The sequence below is a fragment of the Bos javanicus genome, chromosome 5 (genome assembly GCF_032452875.1).
Source record: "Bos javanicus breed banteng chromosome 5, ARS-OSU_banteng_1.0, whole genome shotgun sequence".
NCBI lineage: Eukaryota > Metazoa > Chordata > Mammalia > Artiodactyla > Bovidae > Bos > Bos javanicus.
The window spans coordinates 111,610,341-111,636,865 of record NC_083872.1 but is presented as its reverse complement, the minus strand read 5'-3'; the positions used below and the strand labels follow the sequence as shown (position 1 = coordinate 111,636,865).

At 42.3% G+C, this 26,525-nt stretch overlaps 1 protein-coding gene across 1 annotated transcript in view; it reads left to right on the top strand.

Annotated features, from left to right (window-relative positions):
• The window catches only part of ENTHD1 (ENTH domain containing 1), an 87,053-nt gene extending 60,902 nt beyond the window's left edge, over nt 1-26,151 (top strand). The window contains exons 5-6 of the mRNA XM_061418598.1: nt 10,841-11,236; nt 24,904-26,151. Coding sequence (XP_061274582.1) covers nt 10,841-11,236; nt 24,904-25,508 — 1,001 coding nt within the window. The 3' untranslated portion in view covers nt 25,509-26,151. The remainder of the gene's footprint in view (nt 1-10,840; nt 11,237-24,903) is intronic.
• The last annotated feature ends 374 nt before the right edge of the window (nt 26,152-26,525 follow it).

Genomic DNA, 26,525 nt, shown 5'->3' with positions numbered 1-26,525 from the left:
AGTCTATCACCTTAGCCTGGCGGATAAGCTCCTTCCTCGTTGGCCTCCGCTTTCCTCTGCAGCTTGCCTTTTGCCTCCTCCTTCCTCCGTCACATGCAGTGGTCTAGCAGTGGTTGCTGAGCAGCTTGCCAAAATGCCGTGTTCTCTCCCACTTTGAATGTGCCCCTTACCCTGTTCTCCATTCCTGTTCATTTGAATCTTGAGGGTTCAGCTAAATGTTGCTTCTTCCAGGAAGCCTTTCCTAACATGCTGGAGACAGAGTTATTGCTTCTCTGGGCTCTCCGGTCCCATCACTTCATGGCAAATAGATGGGGAGAAATGGAAACAGTGGCAGATTTTATTTTCTTGGGATCCAAAATCACTGTGTACAGTGACTGCAGCCGCAAAATTAAAAGACGTTTGCTCCCTGGGGTTGTGCAGAGTCGGACATGACTGAGCAACTTCACTTTCACTTTTCACTTTCATGCACTGGAGAAGGAAATGGCAACCCACTCCAGTATTCTTGCCTGGAGAATCCCAGGGATGGGAGCCTGGTGGGCTGCCATCTGTGGGGTCGCACAGAGTCGAACATTACTGACATGACTTAGCAGCAGCAGCTCCTTGGAAGAAAAGCTATGACAAACCTAGACAGCACACTAAAAATCAGAGACATCACTTTGCCAACAAAGGTCCGTTTAGTCAAAGCTGTGGTTCTTCCAGTACAGATATGGAACTTTTCCACAACTTTAACATGTATGGATGTGAGAGTTGGGCCATAAAGAAGGCTGAGTGCTGAAGAATTGATGCTTTCAAAATGTGGTGCTGGAGAAGACTCTTGAGAGTCCCTTGGACACCAAGAAGATCCAACCAGTCAATCCTAAAGGAGATCAACCCTGAATATTCATTAGAAGGCCTGATGCTGAAGCTAAAGTCCCAATACTTTGGCCACCTGATGTGAAGAGCCAACTCATTGGAAAAGACCCCGATGCTGGGAAAGATTGAGGGCAAGAGAAGAAGGAGCTGACAGAATATGAGATGGTTGGATGGCATCACCAAGTCAATGGACATGAGTTTGAGCAAACTCGAGGAGATAGTGAATGACAGGGAAGCCTGGCATGCTGCAGTTCATGGGGTTGCAAAGAGTCAGACATGACTTAGCAACTGAACAACAAGAACAAAATATAAGCCAAGGGGAAATGCGTTATGGAGAAAAGCAAATGCAGAAAGACCAATGATGAGGCTCTGGAGACCGTCCAGATGACCATGGCTGAGGCAGAACAGTGGCTGTGGAGGAAAGTGGACAAATTTGACATGCAGTTTAGAGTTCAGCCCTGAGGATCTCCTGATGGCCCGTGGTCAGCATGAGGAAAAGGATGGAGGCAAAGATGATTCCTAGTTTCCTGCCTTTGTGAAGTGAATGTGTGACGGTGCCATTTACTGAGAAGGGGAGGACAGGAGAGAAGAGGTTTGGGGAAATAATAAGAGTTGCATTTCGGAGTTCTATATTTGTTCTGGAAATATTGACTATCAGTACACTAGAATAACTGAATTCCACCTTAGACGATTATTTTTCCTATTTCTTGAATCAGTCTTTCCGTGAGACACCTAATTAAAGATTCTGTGTGTGCTTTCTGGATAGTGGTTATGTCTACAGTGCATTTCAGAGATCTGAGAATTTTATTACTATTTTAAAAAGCATGGCACATCTTGAATGTAGGTCATCATCAAACATGCCCAATCCCTTAATAAAATTCAGAGAGAAATCTAGAAGTTAATCATTTTGCCCTTCTTGTTGATCACAGTCCAGCATATCCAGCATGTTCAAGCTACAGCTTCGTTTCCCTGAAGTTAGCAGTTTTAACAAAATGGAAATAGTGGTGCTTGATTTTCCCTCTTCCTGTTACTATCAATACCGTCTGTATACAGGGCATGTCTTGGGAGGGAGCTAATGCCGTATGCCATGAGTCTCCACACACCGCCCCCTTTGGAGGAGCACTGAAGAGACTGCTCCTCACTGACCCCAGTCCCAGTGAGAGGGGCTCTGAGATATATTCCCTGGAATTGGAGAACCGGTGCCTGACTCATATCTGGAATTTTAGCCAGGATCTGACTCTGGCCTGAAGTGAGAGACACTGACCAGTCACGTTGGCAGTAAAGCCACTGAGGCCTGGTGAGTTGGTTTCGGCCTGTGCCCCAGAGTTGATCAGAGTGGGGAGCTGCCCAGAGGTGGGTTTGGCAGGACGGAGAGCCATCGTGGTCGTCTTGGGTCCTGTCCAGTAGGGCTGCCTGGAGGGCAGAGAGACCTCAGCAGAAAGAGCAGTGACCGCCAACAGTATATGACCACAGCAGGGACCAGTGAGGAAGAGACAGACCCTTGTCCCTTACCTGTCCCTCACCCGCCCCTGTGAGCTCATAGGAGGGAGCTTTGTTCCTTTAAGTCGACCTCCAGAAGACAGAGGGAAAGAAAAGTAAAAGAGCAGCCGGAGCAAAAGCCAGGTGGGACAGCCCCTGGTGTGCGGGGGAACCTTTGAGGCACTTGAGAATGGCTGACTCGCATGGGGCAGGCAGCTGGAGACTGGAAGGAGAGTTGGAGCTCTGGCCACTTGGATGGAGCACCTCTCACTCCTCGCATCCGTACTGTCTCTCCCTCTGATCTCTGTGCTGTGCTTCTGAATCTTTGTACCTGTCTTCCAGTTCCCAGTTTTTTCTTCAACTGGAGTTAATCTGCTGCTTAAATCAACCAGTTATATTTAAATTTTCAGTTATTTTATTTTTCATTTTTAGAGGAGGGCATGCAACCCACTCCAGTATTCTTGCCTGGAGAATCCCATGGACAGAGGAGCCTGGTGGGCTACAGTCCATGGGGTCACAAGGAGTCGGACACGATTGAGTGACTAAGGATAGCACAGCACAGAAGTCTATTTGGATCTTTGTCAGATCTACTTGGTTTTATTTATTTACTTACTTTTAGCCATGTCCTGTGACATATGGGATGGGGGATCTTAGTTCCTCGCCAAGGGATTGAACCTGCACCCCCTGCATTGGAAGCGCAGAACCTTAACCACTGGACCAACAGGAAAGTCCTGTGTTCTGTTTGTATAATTTCGTATTTCTTGCTCATGTTTTCAAGCTTTTATTTCTTTATAGAAGTTAAATATATCTGTGGTCATTTTATATTCTGTATGTTATCATTCCAATGAATTAACAATGTCTGAAGGCTTTGCTGGTCTAATTCTGCTGACTTTTGCATTTTCAAGCACAATGTACAGTACATGATCCATCCTCAATATATTCATTGCAAAAATGAATGAATGAAAACGTGAAATAAAAACAACAAAGGAAACAATAGATAAATTATAGTTTTGTAAATCATATTATATTAAAATGTAAGCTGTGGAGGAAATAGGTGAAGGAGATTAAGAGGTACAAACCTCCAGTTATAAGTAAGCTATGGGGGGTGTAGCATACAGCATAAGGTAATATTGTAATAACTTTATATGGAGACAGATGGTTACGAGACTGGTCATGGTGATCATTCCATAATGTATGCCGACGTCAAAGCGCTATGTAGTACACTTGAAGCTCACATAATATTGTGCATCAATTATATTTCAATTAAAATGCATATATATGTGTATAAGCAGAAAGCTGTAAGAACAAGGACCATCCCCCTCTGCCAAAGGAAGAGAAACAGTACCTAGCATCTTAGGTGTTCTGTAAGGTATTTTCCAAAGGGACATATATAATTTGTGAAGTTTTAATAGTTGAGAGGTTTTCATGTGTGCTTATTTTGAGTAAATCATGCATCATGAGAAATAGTAGTTGCTTTTGAATTCACAATTTAAATTATATTTAAAGGTTTTTTGCAGTATTTCAGACTTAGGCATGATTTTTACTCAGTGTTAAGTAAAAAATAGTTTGTCACTGGTCTGTACATCTATGGGGAAAACGTTTGACAACTGTAGTTCTTCAACGTCATCTTTCCACAGCACGCCAGCTCCCGTGTTCTCAAATACAAGAACCAGCGCTCACAAAGTCTTGGTTATGCTTTGTGGTCTGCGAATGCAGGAATTTCTGGGGGTAAAGGAGAGTACTTGGTGTGTTCAGGTCCCCATCTGCTTCCAGACAGGGCCATGGCAGCAAGTCCCTCATAATGCCACTTCTTTAGACTGTCCCGGAATAACAGTACCTGTTTACTACATTTGTTTACTGTGGGCCAGGTACCAGTTCAAACGTTGCGTATGTTTAAGTCACGTCAGAATTAGACCGCTGGTCCAGTTCCGCTTAATATTTCACTCTCCTGGAGTCACATGCAGGGTTTTATTGTGCTTATAAGGGTTGGTTGGATGGTGACAAACACTTGCGCCCTCAGGCACCTGCCCATTGCAGTCAGCCTGGAGTGTGCTCTGTAGCACACGGAGACCTCGGCCTGCCAGACACCAGATCCACGTAAATGCTGGCCTAAAAGACAGAAAACGGCGCTCTAGGTAATGATCACCAGCTTCCCGAAGATATTTAGAGCTTCAGTTTTGATAATGATAATCTGTTAAGGGAAATTAGGATTTCTGTTATTGGTGAGACCATAACTATGGTGTAAAATTTAATAATAAGCATCCAGTACCTATATTATTGGGTTGGCCAAAAAGTTTATTCAGGCTTTTCCATGATATGTTACAGGAAAACCCTAACATACTTTCTGACCAACCCAATATAATCCAATCATTATGATCTGTTTTCTTTTTTTGGGGGGGGGGAGGGTGAAATTAGCAACTATTTATTGCTGTGTTCATTGAAAGGACTGATGCTAAAGCTGAAACTCCAGTACTTTGGCCACCTCATGCGAAGAGCTGACTCATTGGAAAAGACTCTGATGCTGGGAGGGATTGGGAGCAGGAGGAGAAGGGGATGACAGAGGATGAGATGGCTGGATGGCATCACTGACTCGATGGACATGAGTTTGAGTAGACTCTGGGAATTGGTGATGGACAGGGAGGCCTGGCGTGCTGCGATTCATGGGGTTGCAAAGAGTCGGACACGACTGAGCGTCTGAACTGAACTGAGCTGATTGCCGTGATCATCCTATCTCTTCTCCTAGAGTTTTTATCAGTGACAGTGGACGCTGGCTTTTAGACCACTGTCCCTGAGTCCCCTTGCCAGAGGTGCTAATTTATTTGGTCTTGGTGTAACCTGACCCAGGGGAGTTTTAAAAGCTCCCCTGGTGGTACAATTAACTTAGTAAAAGGTTGGGCAGGATTTATTCAAGTTGAACATACAGTCGTCTGGTTCTCTGAGGTCACGACAAACACTGACACCTTCCCTCCTGAATCCCTGCTCCTGGGAAACGGACTCAGGTTCCCATGATCTCTGGTCACAACATCACTGCCAGCCGATCAACACATAACCTTGTTTTATGTGTGTTCCTGTCTCAAGACACTTTATTTTATACAGTTGCTTCATTAGCATTGAACTCACAGCTCACAGCACAACATTACAATCCATTTTCATGGCCTGAAAGTCTCAGCTGTCCCATTTGATGATTTTTAAAGAAAAGCACCTTTAAATGTGTCCATATCTCTATTTCTCTATGCAAAGCTAAGCCATTACCTCAAACATATATCAAAAGAAGTAGTAAATATACTTGACATATTTCATAACTATAATTCCAAATATATTTCCTTATTTTAATATCTGGATATAATATATACTACAGTTAAGTATGATGATACATGATAAAAAATTCTCAGAATCCACAACTGTGTGTCTATACATCCACTATACACACACGTACATACACACACTTAACATAGATCGTAGGGAGAGTATAGCTATGCTACCTTATAATGATTATTTGGGGCTTTATGTAAATATTGTAAGGTAAATATATTAAAATGTTCATGTCAAACATGTTATTTAAGTTTCACGTTAAATATCCATTTTAAATTTATAGCTTGTCTACTCTAAACGAATATATTAATGAGCAATTCAAATCACCCCTCTGTGTTAATAACTTACAACTGTGGCCTCTTAGCAAAATGGCCTTACTATCTTCAGGTCCTATTTTCTCTGATTAACATAATTACTAAAGCAGAAGCGCCTTTAGTTACACGATTTTAAACTACAGAAAGACGCGGTGTGGCATCCGTCTTTTGTCGTCCTTGCCAGCTCTCTGCTTTGTAGCTGTAATTAGACACTGTATCAGACCAACAGGAGAATTGACCACAGCAAGAGCGCTGTTGGAATATAACACCCATTATTAGATTCTCAGTATAATAGAATATAAAATAATTTGCAGTGATTATAGTACCTGAAACAAGGCAGTGGAATTATTGAAAATTGTAAAAGAGCTACCAGTATGGGAATGTTCCTGTCTGTAGGCAAGGTTTCTCAACTCAGAATTAAATCTGATGTTCTCTTTTAAAAATGATTTCATCATTGTCTCTGAACCAGCAAAAACATTTTCCAATACCTTCGGCAGCATAGCTATTTCTCTTTTGTCCTTAGGCTCAAAGCATGGAGTTGTGTTGTTGGCTGTCTTTTTTCCTTCCCTTGCTTCAGGCATTTTGGTGATATCTGTATTTAAATTTGCTGTCTGATGTCCTACATAGGGAATAAGCTTCTTCCTAAAGATAACTATCAACCAGTTTTAATATGACTGACATTTCAAGGTCCTGTTTTACATTAATCAAGGTTTTTAGCAGGTGTAAAGCACTGTTACAATAAAGAAACTGAGTACAGTCTCATAATTCAATTCTAGACTTCCCATCCAGGAGTCTGCTGGATAGATAACTTGAGAATAAAGCTTTTTGACATCCAGGTTTAAATGGAAAGAAAATGAGAAACCAGATAAAGCAAGCCAACCAAATTAATTCACTCTGTATTCCTCTCTGCCTTTTCAGTGGAACTCACAGAAATTCTCTCCCAGAGAAATTTGGGAGTCCCTCATGAAACAATCCCTTTAGTGTTTTAGTGTTTACAGAATATCCACTTTTGTGCTTTGTGTTCAAGCATAAAAAGACAAACCTTTTGCTGTTCTCCATCAAGCCCCCACAGGTTCTCCTGGGCTTCTGAAATTTTTCCATAAATGCTATTCTTTCTTCATATGAATCGAAGAAAAAAATCTACCCCACCCACACCCCTTCCTAGGAGAAAACAAACAGGCACAGATACATAGGTCAACTGTGTACTTAACTCTGTCCCCCTCTGCAGAGTCCCGCATCCCTAAAGGCAGCCCCAGGGACAAATGTCCTGATCCCAAAGCTCCAGTCACTTCAGTTATGTACCATTACAACAGTTGTTGGTCAAGAAGTACTTGGTGCAGCTGGTTCTCGTTATTCCCTCTCATAGTCCCCTAATAAAAAGAGCATTGACTTAGAAATCAGGAATTTGGGCTTCTGGTCCTACTTCTGCCCTTGAATCATTTTGTGAGCCTGACAAGTCACCTGACCTCTAGAAATCTCAGGTTCTCCTGTGTATCACAAAAGGACTGAATTAGAATGTCCTCTAAGACATCTCTTGTCCTCTACTCATGTTCCTTTTAACAACTGGATCATCCACATAAAGATTCCTGGAACAAACATTTATCAAGTGAGTGTTAGGTACTCTGCCAGTCACTTATGGTTGAACAAGTTGAACACAATATATGCCATGAGTGAGTGTGCAAACTCTAGGGGGTGTCAGAGCTGTCAACAAGCTCTAACGAGGTGTCAACAACAAGATTTGTTCATTGCTGACATCAGAGCTTAGTGCCTGCCACATACTAATACTTAATAAATATTTGTCAAATGAATGAATAATATTTGAAATATGATGTGTGTGCATGCTTAGTCATGTCCGACTCTTCACGACCCCACGGGCTGTAAATATTTGAAATGATAAGTGAAAACAAGAATATTCCCATTGTATCATGCAAAACAAAGAAAATAGGGGTTCATTTTAACTTGGAGGATATATAAAGGATTTCACCAAGGAGGCAGTATTTGAATTGAGTTTAGAAGAGTGGAAAGGTTTTTGATAGAGAAGAAGGGTAAGGATGAGGATGTTCTAGACTGAAGGAAGAGCACAGAGAGACATGAAACCAGAGACGTGAAAGTGTATGTCCACCTGATGGCCATCAGCCTGGAGGCTGGAATCAGGTATAAAGAGGGAGGAGCATTTCGGGCAGAAGGAGCAGCATGGGTGAAGACTTGGTACTGGAAATAAACATGGTGAATGTGAAGAACTGGGAGAGGTTCAGCAGAACCGTACAGTCTTAGGAAGAGTATGCTGCAGTCCATGGCGTCGCAGAGGCTTGGACACGACTTGGCAACTGAATAGCAACAACAGCACAAAATGAGACGAGAGGTAAATGGGGACGGACTTAGAAAGAGCCTTGTAAACCCTGTTAAGTAGTTTGAAGACGTGCTGGAAAGAAGTGACATGAGCAGGTTTTCAGTTTGGAAAGGCCACTCTGGCGGTACCGTGCAGAATGAACTGAGAGAACGGGCGGGGAGACCTCTTAGAGGCGGTAGTAGCAACTGTGCTCCAAATAACCTGCATGACCGGGGAGTTAATGGTCATGTTAATAGAGGTAGAACAAGCACCCAGGGTGAGCAGGCTGGAGGGTAGTGAGACCGCCCTGTATAGAGAGATGGGTATGTGCTGGGGGCTAGAACTCAGCAGAAGTCAGAGCTGAGAATTAAAATGTGTGGATTACTTGCATACAGGTGATGGATCTCATCCTCCTTTAAGAGCAGTAATAGGTGACATCACCCTGGGATATGGTAGAGGCAGAAGAGAAAGGGGCCGAGGATAGACTGTCTACATTTTAGAGGAGACAGAGCCAGGGAAGAATATTGAAAAGATTGCTTAGTGAGATGAAGGAATGCCAGCAGAGTTCACTTGAAGCATCCACAGAGGAATGAGTTTCAAGGAGTGTCTTGAGATTTCAGTTTCTTTCTTTCTTTAGATTTAGATGGAGTATTATTATGACTATTGTCATCAGAAAGTCACTGTCGTTCTGAATTATCTTAGTTTACATGTTGCTAAATTTCAAGATGATTTCATTACTTATAGAAAGACTTTTCTCCTAAGAAAAATGAAAGTCAATGGAAAAATATTTGACTAAAATTCACTTCTTAGCCATGCTTTTATGTAAATATGGTGAGCACACATGCACTGTGGGATACCATTGATCTCATATTCTAGTAAGAATATATTAATCTTTTTATCAGAACCTTTATCCACTAGATATAACATGATCGTATGAAACCTGGAACATTTTAGATATTATTTTTATCTAACAATCTTCTGTTTCCTTTAATCACTATTAAGTGGTTAAACTATATCCAATTTAAAAACCAAAGTCATCACCTCTTTTATCCTTGTGCTTCAGTTTGGCCTTCCACTCAACAGGCGTTTATCAAACACGTCCTGTGGGAATGGCACTGTTGGGTGCTGGGGTACAAAGGAAACTCTTAGTGAGGTCTCCTCAACTAACGTGTTTTCAGGTAGGCGGCCAGACTTGTATTAATAGTTAGCGAGATGACATGTTACAACTGCTCACAGGGCTCCTAACAAGATACCGTAAGATAAACAGTAATAGGATAGAGCGAGGAAAGATGGGATCAGGGCAAGCGCTGTAGAGAAGGCGAGAGTTGAACTGAGTTTTTAAGTATGAAAATGTCCGGAGATGAGAGGGCTGGGGGGGGGGGCGGGGGATGGGATTCCTGGTAGAGGTAGAGATTTAGGTTTCTTGAGCTGTCTGATTCTGTGGTGAACCAGCAGCAGTTTTGCCCAGGTTAGCCTCCAACTGTGGATGAAATGGGAAAGAAGGTTAGAGTCAAAGAAAATTTGCTTTTCATTATAATAACTCACAGCCTGAGAGTGGTAGCGCCGAGCATCTCGCTGCTCACCGTGAGCTGCCCTGTGATGAGCACTGGCACGCGCCAGCACTTCACAGCAACTCGCACAGCTCCCATGCCTCCTGTCTTCGGGGGAGCGCAGACGAGACAGTCTTCCTTTTGCCCTCTGTCAGTTTCCTTTCTTTCCATATACTGTTTCACGTGAACCTATTCGAGAGCGAGTCCCTAGCACTGACAGTGTTGGTAACAATTTACATCCAGAAACTTGGACCAGGCTCATAATTCATATTCAATAGATAAATTTCAGTTCCTCTCCATTCTCTCAATCCCTTTGATTTGTAGTAAATATTACTTGTCTGTTATATTCCAGGTACTTTTCCCATTATATCCTAGGTACTTTGATGATATTAATGAATAAAAAGGACAAAGATCCCTGACCCAGTGGAATGTACATTTTAGTAATCGTCACAACGGTTCTGGAAAAATTGCTTCTTTTCTCCCACCGAGTTATTATGAAAATTAGGTTGCTATCTAAGAGAGTGATTTTCTTTCATGGGCCCTGGATTAGACACTGGGGCGAGAAGACATTTTTTATTTTGGGGCAAAAAGACTTTTTTGTAGCTGGGGGTTCTGTGAGGATAGACCAGTATGAGGTGGCATGTTTTCTCTAGTTTATCTTGTAAGAGATGAAAGTTTGAAGGAACTAAAAATAGAGTGGTTTCAGAGATGGAAAAGTGGGTGAAGGGAGAAATATTTAAAGACAAGTTATTTGAAGCTTGCCTGGCCTTGGCTTCAGTGAGGAGAGAGAGAGAGAGAAGACAGCCACAGAATGACTAGTCATCACTTAAGCTTGGGTATACTTTAAATAGACAGAATAGAAACAGTGAAAAAGTAGAATCGACTAAACAGCAGAGAATTCTGTTACAGCATAAAAATACCCAATTATTAAAAATGCAATAAAGTTGACATAGAGTACTTTCCATTTTACTATTTTTATAGCTCTTTCATTTGTTATTTTACAGATGCTGTGCCTGTTCCCTCAGAAAAAAGCCCATCTCTGCAGACAGATGTGAGTCTGGTCAAGAACTTGGACAGTACCATTACAAAGACCGTCACAGGAAACCCTCTGCAAATGCCTTTAGAAAAGCACCCAGCTGCAAAAAGCTGTGACACGTTGACGACTTTACAAGCACATTGGCCATCTAGTCAAGAAGAGTTCATTGGCCCTCATTTAAGGACATCAAAGTCGGATTCTACTTTCCGTAACCAGGCCTCCGTGGAGACATTGTATGTATCTCCCTCATTCACAACATTTGACCCAATGAAAGAGACTGTAATCAGTAAGGGTCATCAGAAAGCAACACGGTCCGGCCTGGTTCCGATGGAGGATGAAAACCTCAAGACCTTAGCCACATGGGGTGAGTCTACAAGAAACCCCTCTTTTGAAGTACTCTTCTTTTACTTTTCTCTGCTTTCTGTCTCCTGATTTGTTGCCTTCTCTTATTCCCCACCCATTGGTATGAAGAGAGGTACTTCTGAGTTGGGAAAGTGCCCCTTTTAAAAAGGGCTAATAGCAGATCATCATCATGGTTACATGTGCTTGAGTGAAGCCCAAGTTCTGAGCAGTTTTGATACAGAACAAATTAGAAAGAACTAGCATTAAATACGGAGAAGGCAATGGCACCCACTCCAGTACGCCTGCCTGGAAAATCCCATGGATGGAGGAGCCTGGTGGGCTGCAGTCCATGGGGTCATTAGGAGTTGGACATGACTGAGCGACTTCACTTTCACTTTTCACTTTCATGCATTGGAGAAGGAACTGGCAACCCACTCCAGTGTTCTTGCCTGGAGAATCCCAGGGACGGGGGAGCCTGGTGGGCTGCTGTCTATGGGGTCGCACAGAGTCGGACACGACGGAAGCAACTTAGCAGCAGCAGCAGCAGCACCAGCATTAAATAAGAGCTTCCTGTCAAACATTTAGGTTACTTATTTAAAATCTATATAAGAGAAAGTGATTAGTGTGTATATTGGTGTGTATGCATACACATACATCCATATGGGTATGTATGTATGTGTTTTCCCTTTTTTAAAAGCGCTGTGTACTGATTACAAAAAAGGGGCAGGGGGAGTAGCGAATTGCTTCCCTCTTCTGTCTTACAAAACATGGAGAGGGTTGCAGTATTGTTAGACTGGTTGATAGAGGATAAAGCCAGTTGAGATCCCAGGTCATTGGCTGTCAGTTGTTAAATCCTACATTTCATAGTTTATACTTTCTTCTTAGAGTTAATTAGTAAAAGAATAACCCATTTGCTGGTACATACCCCTGGTGGCTCAGATAGTAAAGAAACTTACTGCAATGAAAGAGACCCGGGTTCAATCCCTGGGTTGGGAAGATTCCCTGGAGAACAGAATGGCTACCCATTCCAGTATTCTTACATGGAGAATTCCATGGACAGAGGAGCCTGGCCTTCGACAGTCCTCAGAGTCTCAAAGAGTCGGACATGACTGAGCGACTAACACTTTCACTTTTTTTTCATTTCAAAGACTAAGTAGTTTATTGATTCTCATGTGTAATAATGCTTACTAACTCATAAATATAATTTTTATAATATGAACTTTTAAAATATAAATCCTTTAAACTGCCTCAAATTCAGGTCAGAAGTACAATAGAAATACCAACAATGGAAGCCAAAATTGTTTGAGGTTAAAGAAACTTACCTGAATGCTAGTAAGGTCAGTGACTAGTAAGAGATTCTTCTTACTGCTCTTCCCAGAATTTTTTTTAATTGAATACCTAAAAATAAAACTAATTCTTAGTTTTGTCACAAAATTAACTTTCTGCTGAGACTACTGATGGAGAAACCAATTAGTGCTGGTTACGATAGCCAGTGCATGTTATGATTAGCTCATGTGCATGCTGTCCCCTGGGAAGCTGTTACTTTGGTCCATTTCTTCCACAAATACCACAAAAAGAAAACTGAGAATACTTTGGGTGATAGCTTGTATATCAAGTATATTTAATTATGAAAAATTACAAGAGGTTCCTGTAAAACCAGTTAGCAAGGAAGACTTTTCCTCCTCCTTACAATGGAGTAGATAGCATTAGTCTAGTCCTCCACCAACAATATTGGTTAAAGCTGGAAAACTATTAGAAATCATTATAAAATAATGAAGGTAGAAAACGCCTGATGGTCAGGCTCCTAGGGGAAAGGATTGTGATACTGTGATGCAATAAGTAATGTATATTTGGTCTTCACCCCTGGTTCCTAGCACGGAGCTTCTGAAACCCTTGTTATTTTCCTGAGTGATAGAAGAGAAAGAGGCATTTTCTGTTATTCATCATAAACAGAATATGTTTATGTTTCAACTCCATCCCCGACCTCTGGGGAGAGGAGAAGGAATGGCCAATGATTTGATCAATCAAAAGCCAATGGGGACTTCCCTGGTGGTCCAATGGATAAGACTCCATGCTCAGGGAACTATTAATAAGATCCCACAGATTCCAACTAAGCCCACATTGCAGCTACTGAACCCACATGCCCTAGAAGCCTACACCACAGTTAGAGAAGCCCACATGCTCCAACAAAGACCCAGCGCAGCCAAAACAAATAGTAAATGCTTTTTAAAAAAGAGCAAGCAGGTGACAGTGATGGATAGTTTCAAAAAAATCAGGGGCCAATACTTTGATCAGTCATGCCTATGTAATGGAACCTCTGTAAAAACCGTGGGCCATGAGGTTGAGAGGGCTTCCAGGTTGGTGAGCTCATGAACGTTCTGGGAGGACGACCGCCCAGAGGAGGCACGGCAGCTCTGTGTCCCTTCCCCATACCTTGCCCCGTGCATTTCTTCCATTTGGTTGTTCCTTTATAATAAACCAATCATAGTAAGTAAAGCAAGGTCCTGAGTTTTGTGAGCCATTCTAGCAAATTATCAAACCCAAAGAGGGTACCGTGGGATTCTTCAATTTATAGCCAGCACATCAGAAATAGAGGAGGCCTGGACCTGCAGTTGGCATCTGAGTAGTGTCTCAGTTTTCTCCCCCTTGCCTGTTTGCCTGTTAGCAGAGCAGGGTGATAGAAGCCAAGGAAACACGAGAGGCCTGGGCTTTCTGCTATCTCAATGAGCTTGGGAGGTAGGGTTGGCGTTTGGGGCTTCCAAGGTGTCAGGGACTTAAGGGGCTAATATTTCAGAGGGGAGGGAATCACAGAGAAAAAGTCCACAAGTCTTTGTGTAATTTCTTACTGTTACTTTTGCCTGCTGCTAAACTGCTCAGGTTTTGGATAAGGTGCCGAGAAACTAAATGGGAAGAAGCCAAGAAGCTAACCAGAGATTCTGATAGTCTTGTGGTGCTAAGAAGATGGAGGTTGGAGTTTAGGATGTGCAGAATTGTAGGGGCTATGGTAAATACGCCGTCCTTTCAGCTGGGCCCTCTAAAGGGCTACACCCTACGCATCAGAGGTACATTCTGGAGTAAGGACAGCCTGGAAATAGAACAGCCCTCCCAAATGCTGAAACCCAGCTTCAGCTAGAGCAAAGTTTCTGAAGACAATGAAATCCTTTCTTGAGTGGTGCTACAATTTTTCATGCATAAGGTTTGGCATTCACCAAAAAATTACCAGGCATACCAGGAAATGAACAAATGACCAGAAATACAGGATAAAATAAACAACAGAAACAGACTCATAAATAATCTAGATAATGAAGTTATAAGATACATACTTTAAAATAATTATGATTAATATATGTTAAAAAAAAAAAAACAGAAGAAAAGATGGGGGAATTTCATTGGAATAGAATACTGCTATCTATAAAAAGGAGTCAACTGAATTCCTGAATTCCAAAGCAGAAAAATAATTAGCTGAAATTAAGACCTTGAGGATACTATTCGGTTCATAAAGGTTAAGGTGTCAAAAGAGAGAGCTCAGTACTGGCAACAAAGTTGAAAAGTTATAAGGGAAACCCTGAAAGGGAGGGAGACTCAGAAGGAGTCTCATATTCCATTTGTAAACTCTGCCCAAATTCTTGACCAATAAGACACACATTTCTACTTTCCTATAAAAGGCATTACTGGAGCCGACCCCGGCTGCCTGGGCCTCACCTACCTGCAGCTTTGCCCCGTGCCCTCCACAGTCAAGACTGGCCCCCATGGCAGGCCCACCCTGTGCCCTGCTGGGTGCCCGATGGCTTTGGCGTGGGATTTGGACTGTCCTCCCACTGAATGAAGAGGGTGGAGCAGTTATTCTGCGTGGAATAAATGGTCCCAAGTAGAGCTGTGGGGAGAAGGCAATGGCACCCCACTCCAGTACTCTTGCCTGGAAAATCCATGGACGGAGGAGCCTGGTAGGCTTCAGTCCATGGGGTCGCTAAGAGTTGGGCATGACTGAGCAACTTCACTTTCACTTTTCACTTTCATGCATTGGAGAAGGAAATGGCAACCCACTCCAGTGCTCTTGCCTGGAGAATCCCAGGGACAGGGGAGTCTGGTGGGCTGCCATCTATGGGGTCGCACAGAGTCCGACACGACTAAAGTGACTTAGCAGCAGCAGAAGTAGAGCTGTGTTAACTCCTGACCCCACTACAGCCCCACTCTCAAAATCAGGTCCTCGCTTCAACACAGTAAAAACCATGGTGAGACTCTTCTGCACCCCCGGTTCCATTCTCATGGTCTGGAACGGGCCCAGCCCTGGAGGCTGCTGTTGGGGAAGGCTCCCCCCCCCCCCCCCGGCACCTGGGTGTTCCTGAAGGCCCCTGTAGTCTGTGGAGCCGATCCCTGGTAAGTTGGTCCTTTTGGGCAGCACTTGATGACCTGGCCTTGAAAGATGCTCTTGTCCGGCTCCATGGTGGCCTGGGCTGAGCTCTCAGTGGCAAACTCTATTATGTAGGCATAGCCCTTGAGGGTGTCCAGAGAACTTGCCACCCAGGATGGGGACCCGGTGGATCTCACCACAGTGGTTAAAGCCATAATATATGTCTAGGGGAAGACCCCAGTGAATCGTGGCGGGGGGGGGGGGGGAAGATAGCACTAGAAATTATAAATATGTGGGTAAATAGAAAATGCCATATATTTTATTTTAAATTTTAGTGTTAAAAGCGTCGCTGTTGTTCAGTTATTAAATTGTGTCTGACTCTATGAGTCACCGTGGACTGCAGCGTGCCAGGCTTCCCTCTTTCACTGTCTCCTGGAATTTGCTCAGATTGAGTCAGTGATGCTATCTCACCATCTCTTCCTCTGCTGCCCCTTCTCCTTTTGCCTTCAATCTTTCCCAGCATCAGAGTCTTTTCCAATGAGTCGGCTGAAGGAAAAGATTTGAGGTGAGAGATAGAGACAAGAGCTGGTGAGCAAGGTAGGGGGAAAGATCCTGAGACGGAGGGCGATATGGGGAAGGCAGACTAGAATCCAGACCAGAAAGAGAGTCACCTTGTGCTGAGAACCCATGAGGAAGGAGGAGAAAGGGTGTACCGGATGTGAGGGAAGGGTCTTATTGTTCTTAATAATTAAATGTACTGAACATTCATGAGCTGCACTCTGTATGTCATGGCCTCCGTATCTTACTGTCTGGGGTCACCTGCCAAGCCTGAGGGTTTGGAGTGGTTTCGTTTTTTCCATGAAGAAACTGGAAAAAAATTAGAACAGCCACTGCAGAAAATGGAAGAAGGAGCTGCTGAGACTCTGAGAAGATGGAGGAGCAGTAATTTGTAGTGGTCCAGTTTTTCAGGTCTGGGCTTTTTTTTTTTTTTTTTTCCTGTGCTGAGCATCCCAGGGATAGAAATGAAAAAGACAGATATTTAAATTGAAATAGGGCTATGACAGGGATTGACCAACTTTCAGCCTGGACTGAATCTGGCCCACTGCCTGTTTTTGTAAATAAAAGTTTTATTGGAAAACAACCATACTACTTGGTTCACATATTGTCTTTGGCTGCTTTTGTGCCACATCAGCAGAGCTTAGTAGTTCAGACAGAGACCGTATGAACCACAAATCCTAAAAGGTCTCCTATCTTGTCCTTTATATCAAAGTTTTGCTGACTCCTGAATTAGGAATTAGCAGCAAGGAGACTTCTCTGATGGTCCAGTGGCTAAGACTTCATTGCGGGGGGCACAGTTTCGATTCCCTGGTTGGGGACCTAGGATCCTGCATGCCACCCAGCGAGGCCAAAGAAAGAAATCAGCGGCAAGTAAGGTCCCTTGGACTGCAAGGAGATCCAACCAGTCCATTCTAAAGGAGATCAGCCCTGGGTGTTCTTTGGAAGGAATGATGCTAAAGCTGAAACTCCAGTACTTTGGCCACCTCATGCGAAGAGTTGACTCATTGGAAAAGACTCTGATGCTGGGAGGGATTGGAGGCAGGAGGAAAAGGGGACGACAGAGGATGAGATGGCTGGATGGCATCACCAATTCGATGGATGTGAGTTTGAGTGAAATCCGGGAGATGGTGATGGACAGGGAGGCCTGGCGTGCCGGGATTCATGGGGTCGCAAAGAGTCGGACACGACTGAGTGACTGAACTGAACTGAACTGAACTGAAGGCAGAAGACATTCAGCAAGAGAGTAGCCAGAAAATGGCTAAAGTGATGGATCCTGGGATTCTAGACTGGTTTAAGAAAGGAGCCAGAACCAAGAGGACACTGATAGAAAGACAGAAAAGAGAAAGATCATTGCATCTATGGTCTCATTGCATCAATGAGGCCAAAGTGCAGATGTATAAAAAGGAATGTAAAAGGAATCCATAGAGCTGGAAGAAACTGAGAAGAAAACGTAATCTTGGAAAACAGGGTTTCAAAGTAGGGCAGTTGTGAGTGATGACATTCTAGGGAATACTCAGAGGAATGGCTTAAGGTCATTGTGGTTGAGGAATTCAAGAAATGATGAGACTAAATGTATGTTAGTCTCCATGGATACTGGGTGGTGGAGTATAACAACAGAGTACTTTTTTTCTGGTTTTCATTTAAGTGTTTGTTTATAGGAAGGGTCCAGGTCCAATGTCATAAAACTCTTTGGAGATAATGAACTGGACAAATTAAAAAAATACTTGCATATTTTAGCGGTTCTCAGATACCAGGGAGACTATCTAAGGCAGCCAGCTTTAATATCTTTACTGAATGAGAGGAATGAATTTGCTGCAGCAACCTCCTTTGACCTTTTGTGCTCAGTACCTCTGTTCTGAGAACAGCCCATTCCTTCTGCTCCTGTGCTTATTTGTCTGAAGCTCAAACTGTTGTTTTAGGTCGTTAGTTTAACACTCACTAAAAAGGAAGAAGGAGCTAGTACATACTTCGAAGCCAATTTGGTGGCAGGCAGCTTTCCTTATAGTCTTATAAGCCACAGTCAGGGTGAGTGTGTTAGACACACTGGATTTTACTTTCTAATTTGGGGGAGGAAAAAATTATCTGTACTTTGTCTTGTTGAGATAGCAGTGACCATTCTCACTGGCTTCCTCCTCTCTGTCTCATTTGGTTCCATTTTTTTTTTACTCGATTTCAGCAGTAGTTGCTCTTTGTAGCTGTTTTTCAGTTCACCTTTGCTAGGGAAAGAAACTAAAGTGACACACACACCAAAGACTCATTTTCAATGCCTTTTTCTTTTTGCCTATAAAAGCCTTTGGAGTTAGAACGATTAACAGTGTCCCTGAAGCAATGGGGGAAATGATAGAAAGCACTTCTACAGACCATCCCAGCTAACTCTGGTGAGCTAGTGGTCAGTGTGGGCCACAGGCACCATGTGGAGAAGAGCGTTGACGGGAGAGGAAGGCTTGTCACCCTCCAGGGAAGTCACGGCCAGGGTGCTCCCGCCCCCTAGACAGGGCCCCAGCAACCCTTCCAACTGTGCAGCTCCTGCCTGCTTTTGTGCAGACAGAAAGACGCACCGATTTGATTTTTTTAATTTAATGAACTACATTTATACTTTGTAAGCAAGTGAGAAAACTCATCTTTAATCCAATAATCCAATTTTCCCAATAAAAATCCAGCATAAGTGATTTATAACTACTTAATAATAAGCGGCAGACTTACTAGCATTTCTCTCTAGCCCCATGTTACTCCTAAATCTGGTTCTTTTATGTAGCTTATTTATAATAATGATACTAAAAATAAATTTTCAAATATGGCAGCTTTTAAAAATTGAGATCTAATTCCTGTACCATAGAATGCACCCTTTGAAAATGGACAGTGTAGTGGTTTTTCAGTGTATTCTCAGAGTTGTACAGTCATCACTACTAATGCCAGAGCATTCCCATTACCCTCAAAAGTTCTGTACACACGAGCAGTTGCTCTCTGCCTCCTTTATCCCAGGCCCTGGTAGCCACTGTCTACTTTCTGTCTCTATGGATTTACCTTTTCTGGACATTTCACGTGATGGAGTCATGCAACATGAGGCCTTTTGTGATTAATTTCTTTCACTGAGCATTGTGTTTTCAAAGTTTACCCACAATGTAGCATAAATCAGTAAGTCATTCCTTTTTGTGGCTGGATATTATTCCAATGTATGGATAAACACATTTTCTTTATCATAATCAGTTCACACTGATTGTTTCCACTTTTTGGCAGTTATGAATAATTCTGTTACAAAGAATTTTGTAAATGTTTCATTCTTTAGCCATAGAACAAAATCAGGATAATATAATTCCTGTGTGTAGGTAACTTGACAGCCATTCTATATTAGTGAGGAAAACTGAAAGAGATGAATTGGAGAATGAGAAAAAGAAAAAAATCCCTCTCTTGTACAGTGAACTGTTTACCAAAGACCAGCTGCTCGCAGAAAAATTTACATTTACTGCTAAAGATAACTTTAAATATTTCCAGAAGTATTTGTTATCTTATTTTTTTCAACCCAGTACTTCCAAATGCTTTTTAAGTTTAAAATTGTAGTATAATAATTAACAGTGTGTGCGTGCTAAGTCGCTTCAATCGTGTCCAACTCTTTGTGACCCTAATTAGCAGATCCAGTGTTATTTGTGAGTATAAAAAATTAGAGATAACACATCAGCATTTGGAAAAATCTTGTCACTGCTATCTTCAAGCGAGTCTGGCATTCATTAGCATGCCTGTATCACACAGTGAGACTTTTAAATCCAGCCATTTGCTGCAGCTGATTTGCAATACTTGCTGCATTTCAGCTCTGGGGGGTCGACTGTACGAAGAGGATGCTCGTTAACAACCTCCGCAGTGAGCCAGAGAAGGGTCACTAACCGGGGAGGGAGATGCGCCCTGAGGCGCAGTGTGCAGTGGCTGGTACAGCTGCAGTATGTTTGGAAACAAAAGTAAATTGGCGTGCAGCAATTAGAGATGAAGTGGGTTCTTATGAGCAAAAGCATCAAGCAGCCTACGAATCAAAGCTGCAGAACTATAAACAGTGAGAAGCTGTTTACTCAGCAGTTGTAGCTACGCAGCAGGAGAAAGGTGGGCATACAGCAAGAAGCAGTGATTCTCTGACCAGAGCACGTAGCAGAAACACCTGCAGGTTTGTTCAAACCCAGTTTTCTGAGCCCCAACGCCCAGTGTCTGATTCAGCTGCTCTGGGGTGGGGCCCTAGAACTTCATTTTAACAAATTCCCAGGTGATGCTGCTGCTGGTTCAGGAACCCCACTTTAAGAAACACTGGCATTAAACTGTGGGCTTCCCTGGTGGCTCAGCTGGTAAAGAATCTGCCTGCAGTGTGGGAGACCTAGGTTCGATCCCTGGGTTGGGAAGATCCCCTGGAGAAGGGAAAGGCTACCCACTCCAGTATTCTGGCCTGGAGAATTCCATGGACTGTATAGTTCATGGGGTCCCAAGAGTCAGACACGACTGAGCAACTTTCAGTTTCAGCATAAAACTGAAGCCAGGTACTCGTCATGTCACACGTGTGTGCCTACCATAACTGTGTTATCTTTAAATATATTTGTTGTTGTTCAGTGACTAAGTCGTGTCCAACTTTTTGCAACCCCATGGACTGCAGCACGCCAGGCCTCCCTGTCCCTCACCGTCTCCTGGAGTTCACCCAAGTTCATGTCCATCAAGTCGGTGATGCCATCCAACCATCTCATCCTCTGCTGCCCTCTTCTCCTCCTGCCCTCAATCTTTCCCAGAATCAGGGTCTTTTCCAATAAGTCAGCTCTTCACATCAGGTGGCCAAAATATTGGAGCTTCAGCATCAGCCCTTCCGATGAGTATTCAGGGTTGATTACCCTTAGGATTGACTGGTTTGATCTCCATGCTGCCCAATGGACTCTCAAGAATTTTCTTCAAATCACAATTCAAAAGCTTTAGCATTCAGCCTTCTTTATGATCTAGCTCTCACATCCGTACATGGCTACTGGAGAGACCATAGCTTTGACTATGCGAACCTTTGTTGGCAAAGTGATGTCTTAGCTTTTTCATACTCTGTCTGGGTTTGTCATAGCCTTCCTTCCAAAAAGGAAGTGTCTTCTAATTTCATGGTTGCAGTCACCATTCACAGTGATTTTGGAGCCCAAGAAAAGAAAATCTCTATCATCTCAATTCCAAAGAAGGGCAATGCTAAAGAATGTTCAAACTACCAGACACTTGTGCTCACTTCCCATGCTAGTAAGGTTATGCTCAAAATCCTTCAAGCTAGGCTTCAGCAGTACTTGAATCGAGAATTTCCAGATGTACAAGCTGGGTTTAGAACAGGCAGAGGAACCAGAGATCTTTAAATATATAAGATAACATTATACTAACATTTGACTGAAATATTATTTTCCTCCTGGCCTTCTTAAATCTTCCTTATGAAATCATTCTTTCTTACCAGAGTGAACTATTTCTGGAATAGTTCCTTAGTACTCTCACGTGTGTGGTTTGGGTCCTAGAATCCTAGAATCTCACCAAGGATATATAGCTCTGTCGGCTGATGCCTTGATCTTGCCTGAAACGTTCCTGCCAAATGGTTGCTCAGGCTGTGCATGAGCTCCATGAGTGTTAAGAACCTCACCGCTTCCCAAAGCAGCGCGTGTCAAGTGTGGGAAACCACAACTATTTAAACGTTTTCATTTTTCAACTGGACTGAAATCTCTTTTCCTGTTACTTTCTCCTGCTAACAGCAGTTCCAACATGTACACAATATGAGAAATGGAAGATAAATATTACTAAGATTTTCTGATTGTTTTCAATTAACTAAATATAGCCTCCTACCCTTTGTCTTCCTATCTGTTTTGGGGTAAAGATTTGCATATACATGACTGAGCGATTTCACTTTCACTTTTTACTTTCATGCACTGGAGAAGGAAATGGCGGCCCACTCCAGTGTTCTTGCCTGGAGAATCCCAGGGACAGGGGAGCCTGGTGGGCTGCTGTCTTTGGGGTCGCACAGAGTCGGACACGACTGAAGCAACTTAGCAGCAACAGCAGCAACCCTTCTACATCCCTCATCATCCTGGTTGCCTGCCTTCTCAACTTTATATCTAGAATTTAACATAACTCTCTAATAGAGTAAAAATAATTATAATATACTAGAATGGTGTGGATGTAGAGCTTAGTGGATTAGATTATGTGCTTTAACATCACAGACTTGAATTTGAGTCTCATCTCTACCCCTTTTTAGCCTTGTGATCTTGGGAAAGTTTCTTTGCTTCTTTGAGATGCCTTTGCCTCATGTTTTAAATGGGATTATGAAGCCTATTCCACAGGTTGTTGTTGGAGTGTGGTGCTAAATAAAGAGAATTCGAAAATAGCTAATTGAAAAGCAGTTTAAATCCTTAGACTTTTCCTCCTTGTCAAACAGATGAATAGTTGCCCTGAATATTCAACCAACTCTCACAACCTCTGGCAGAAGTCTAGAGATGTGTTTTCTGGAGAAGGTACATGGAGGGTCTCTGAAGTGAGATGCTAGCCACTGGAGAACGTGTTACTCTAGCCTGAGAATAGACCAAGAAAGACAAGGATCCAGGATATATTGATGGAAAATAGGAGGGTGGCATAGAGATGTGTCCAATGACAGCTGTGAGTACAGCCCAGAGAGTTGCAGAGTGACTCAGGACACGCGTATATAGAGGCTTCCGTCATTGGCAGGATGGTAACCACATACCCTCTTTTTAATCCAAGGATAGCATGTTGGATAAGCCTGACCTGGATTCTTAAGTGTGCTTGTCCTGTCTTGACCGTTTGTTAATGAAGTTCCTACTTTCCTTTCTGTGGCCTGCTGCTGCGCCAGCTGAGAATACTCATTTCACCCCCTTAAAGTTTCGTGATTGGAATTCTCTCCTGAGAACTGGAGCTAGGCGCTGAGAATACTCATTTCACCCCTTAAAGTTTCGTGACTGGAATTCTCTCCTGAGAACTGGAGCTGGGCACCAGGTGGCTTTGAAGCCAAAAATAGAAGCTGTCTGCCCTGGCCACATTTTTAGACAAGAGGTCCAATTTAGTTTAGAATGACATGAATATGTAAAATAAATAAAATAAGAAAGAAAGATAAGTCTTGTGTGCTAAGTGGTAAGCATTAATCTCCCTCTTCTATGACTTATAGTGAATAAGGTTTTGTTTTTTTAATTATTTTATTCTCAAATTATTCTCACTGTTATTTTATTTACTTTTAGTTTTTGGCCATGCCTCGTGGCGTGTGGGATCTTAGTTCCCAGAGCAGGGATCAAACCCATGCCCGCTTGCAGTGGAAGCACAGAGTCTTAATCACTGGACTGCCAGGGAATTGCCAATTAAAATTTTTTTAAAGTAGTAAGTCCAGAGTTAATTTCAAAGACTTCGGCACTGGAATTTGACAACTTGTATCACCTTTTAAGGCATACGAGCTCAGTCACATCAGTCGTGTCTGACTCTTTGCAACCCCATGGACTGTAGCCACCAGACTCTGTCCATGGACTTTTCCAGGCAAGAATACTGGAGTGGGTTGCCATTTCCCAACCCAGGGATTGAACCCATGGCTCCTGCTTTGGCAGGTAGATTACCACTGAGCCATCTGGGAAGCCCACGTAAGGCATAAATGAATAAAAATAGACATTCCAAGGAGACAGGAGAATGATCTGTGTCCAATAAAGTTTGGAAAACACTTGAATAACTTACAGGTGGCCTTTGAATACATGGGTTCAAACTGCATGAGTCTACTTATACACGATTTTTTTTTCAGTAAATACATAGAACAGTACTATACAATCTGAGGTTGATTGAGTCTGCTGATTTGGAACTGCAGATATGGTGGGCCAACTGTAAAGTTATATGGGGGTCTTTGAATGTGGGGCGGGCCAGCACCCCAAGCCCCATGTTGTTCAAGGGTCAACTATACTATGGATTTCTCAGAACCTTGAATATGCTAACGGATATTGTTAATCTCCTAATGGGAGGCACAGTGTGCGATTGGCCAATCTTATTTGACTTTGAAACCCAGTTCTCACAAAACATCTTTTTACATCTTAAAGGACACAGTGTTCTCCATAATGGTTTGGGAAATAATGATTTAAAATAAAGTGTGAAAGAAGAGGTTTAATATGATTTTTGCCGGAAGGGAAGTTAAAAACATTATCAAATCTTTAATTTTATGGAAAATAGGCTTAGAATGCTTTTCATTTTATTTGTAGTTTCTTGGCGGAAAAAAAAAATTATATGCAAGTGCTAAAGTGTCCTGGATCTCGATGGGTTGGACTCAGCCTTGACTGTATTTGACTGTTGAGAGAAAAAGCTCAGTTTTTTCACTCCAAGGCACTTGTAGTTGGTGGTTCGTTTTGCCATAATATTTTCTGTTAAAAACCAAAAAAAGAAGGAATCTAAGTTACAGGTTTCTTAGACTTTCTGTTTTAAATGTCAACTTAAAATTCTGGCAGTGAGTAGAAGAGGGTATAATATTCTACTTTTCTGCTCTCTGATAAGTGTAGTGCAAAAATATATTGGGCAAAGTTTGAGAGTCAAGATGAATATTGATATTTCTACTTAAGTCCCTTTTCTAGGGTATTATTGATGTATCACACATCTTTAGATTTTCTCTGTTTCCTGCTTTGGTTTTCTTTGGGCCTATTGTGACTCTTTAACATATAAAATTCTAAGTAGTTTATGCTGAGACCAGATAGAATCTGACATTGTAAAATTATGTAAGCTGTTACTCTTATTTGTATGTTGCCTAATCTTTGTCTTTCATTTATACATTTTAGTTTCAGCTGCCTCTGAGGGAACATTCTCCTTTTCTACTTTATCTGTGTCATCCCCTGATTCAGCCTCTCCAGTGAAGTCTGTTCATCCCTTACCCCCAGTTTTGGCCGGACCTTCCTTTTGGACTTTGTCCCGTCAACAATCTTCTTCTGCCTCTGTTAAAAATATAGATAAGACAGCCAGGATTCATCACCCTTTCGCTCCTAGGAGTCCATTGTCCTCCGATGAAAAAGAAAATGAGCACCTCAACCTACTGGAAATTCTTCCAGACAACTCTGGTTCTGCCGAAGAGAAGACAAGTTCTATTTCTAGCAGTAATTGGGTAGCGTTTTCCACTCAGAATGTAGACCATTTCACCTCAATGTCCTGCTCTAGTTCTCAGGCAACCAAAGACCTGTCTAGGGAGCCTGAAGCAGACAATTCCACTAATGTTCTTCTTGGGGAGGTAAAAAATGCCATAGTCACGTTGCACGAAGACCTGAGCATGGTGATACGAGAGCTTAATGTCATCAGTAGCCGTCTGGTAAGCATGAGTGGCTCCAGTCCACAAATAAGCAAGTCTCTGCAGTTCCCCCAGTATTCTGAGGCGGGCTCAGATCAAGTCTAATTATCTCAGTAGCTATTTTTGATAGAACACAAAACATTTTATAGATTCTCATACTGTGCAAAAATAGAATGATAGTTTGATTTTTCTTTGTCAGGTTTATTAAACAAGTACACATCAAACCAATAAATTCGTCTGGGTGGTTTATTTTTTAAAGAGAAAAAGAATCACCTTTGATAATATTTTCAGGTTTAAATATTAGTTCATTTGAAACTGAAGAGAATTTCATTCCTCCATGCTCTGAACTTTACCTCAAAATAACATTGAGCAGTAGTGAAAGTTGTGGTAATGCTTCAAACAGCAGATGACTATTCCAGAGTTCCCGGATAAGTTGGCAGTAAGAAGCCTCTCATTTTCCATCAGTATGGAGCTTCATCGTTAACAAGCCTTTGCCTTGTCTCAGGAGAATTGAGTCTGGGGTATATGTTTCACATCTTTTCATGTCACCTTTCAGGTTCTGCAAAAAAGGGCCAAAAATCTTTCCCTTCTTGTGGATGCCACAGGTGGCTGCGAGTTAAGTTGAGATAAGTAGGGCATGAAATAGGTGGGGTTTTGCTGTTTTTGTTGTTGTTATATGCAAAGTGAATTTAAATGTGTACCTTTTTCTTGTATTTTGGAAAATAAATTTGGTGTTTTTAGTCTTTTATGTATCTTTTTTAATTCTTTAAGACAGCTTTTTAAATAGAACTGTCTCAATTATTTATGGGGGAAATGATCTGGTTTGGGGATTACAGACCAGTGATTCTCAATCCTGCTGCGATTAGAGTCACCAGAGAAGCTTTTGTTTTGTTTCATATTTATTTGAAAGAACAATGTAAAGGGCTCCATGTACCCATTGTTCAGTCTCGGCAATTACTAACCAAAGGCTAAAATAATCTCTGATAATTTTGAAGAAATATGAGACATCTAAAAAAGAATTCTAGTGCTCTGGGTGCTGGTCCCAAATGAAAACTGGTTTTCGTCATGCACACTGGGTTAAGAACCAGAGGACACTGATAGTGCAGGAACGTGGGGGTGAGG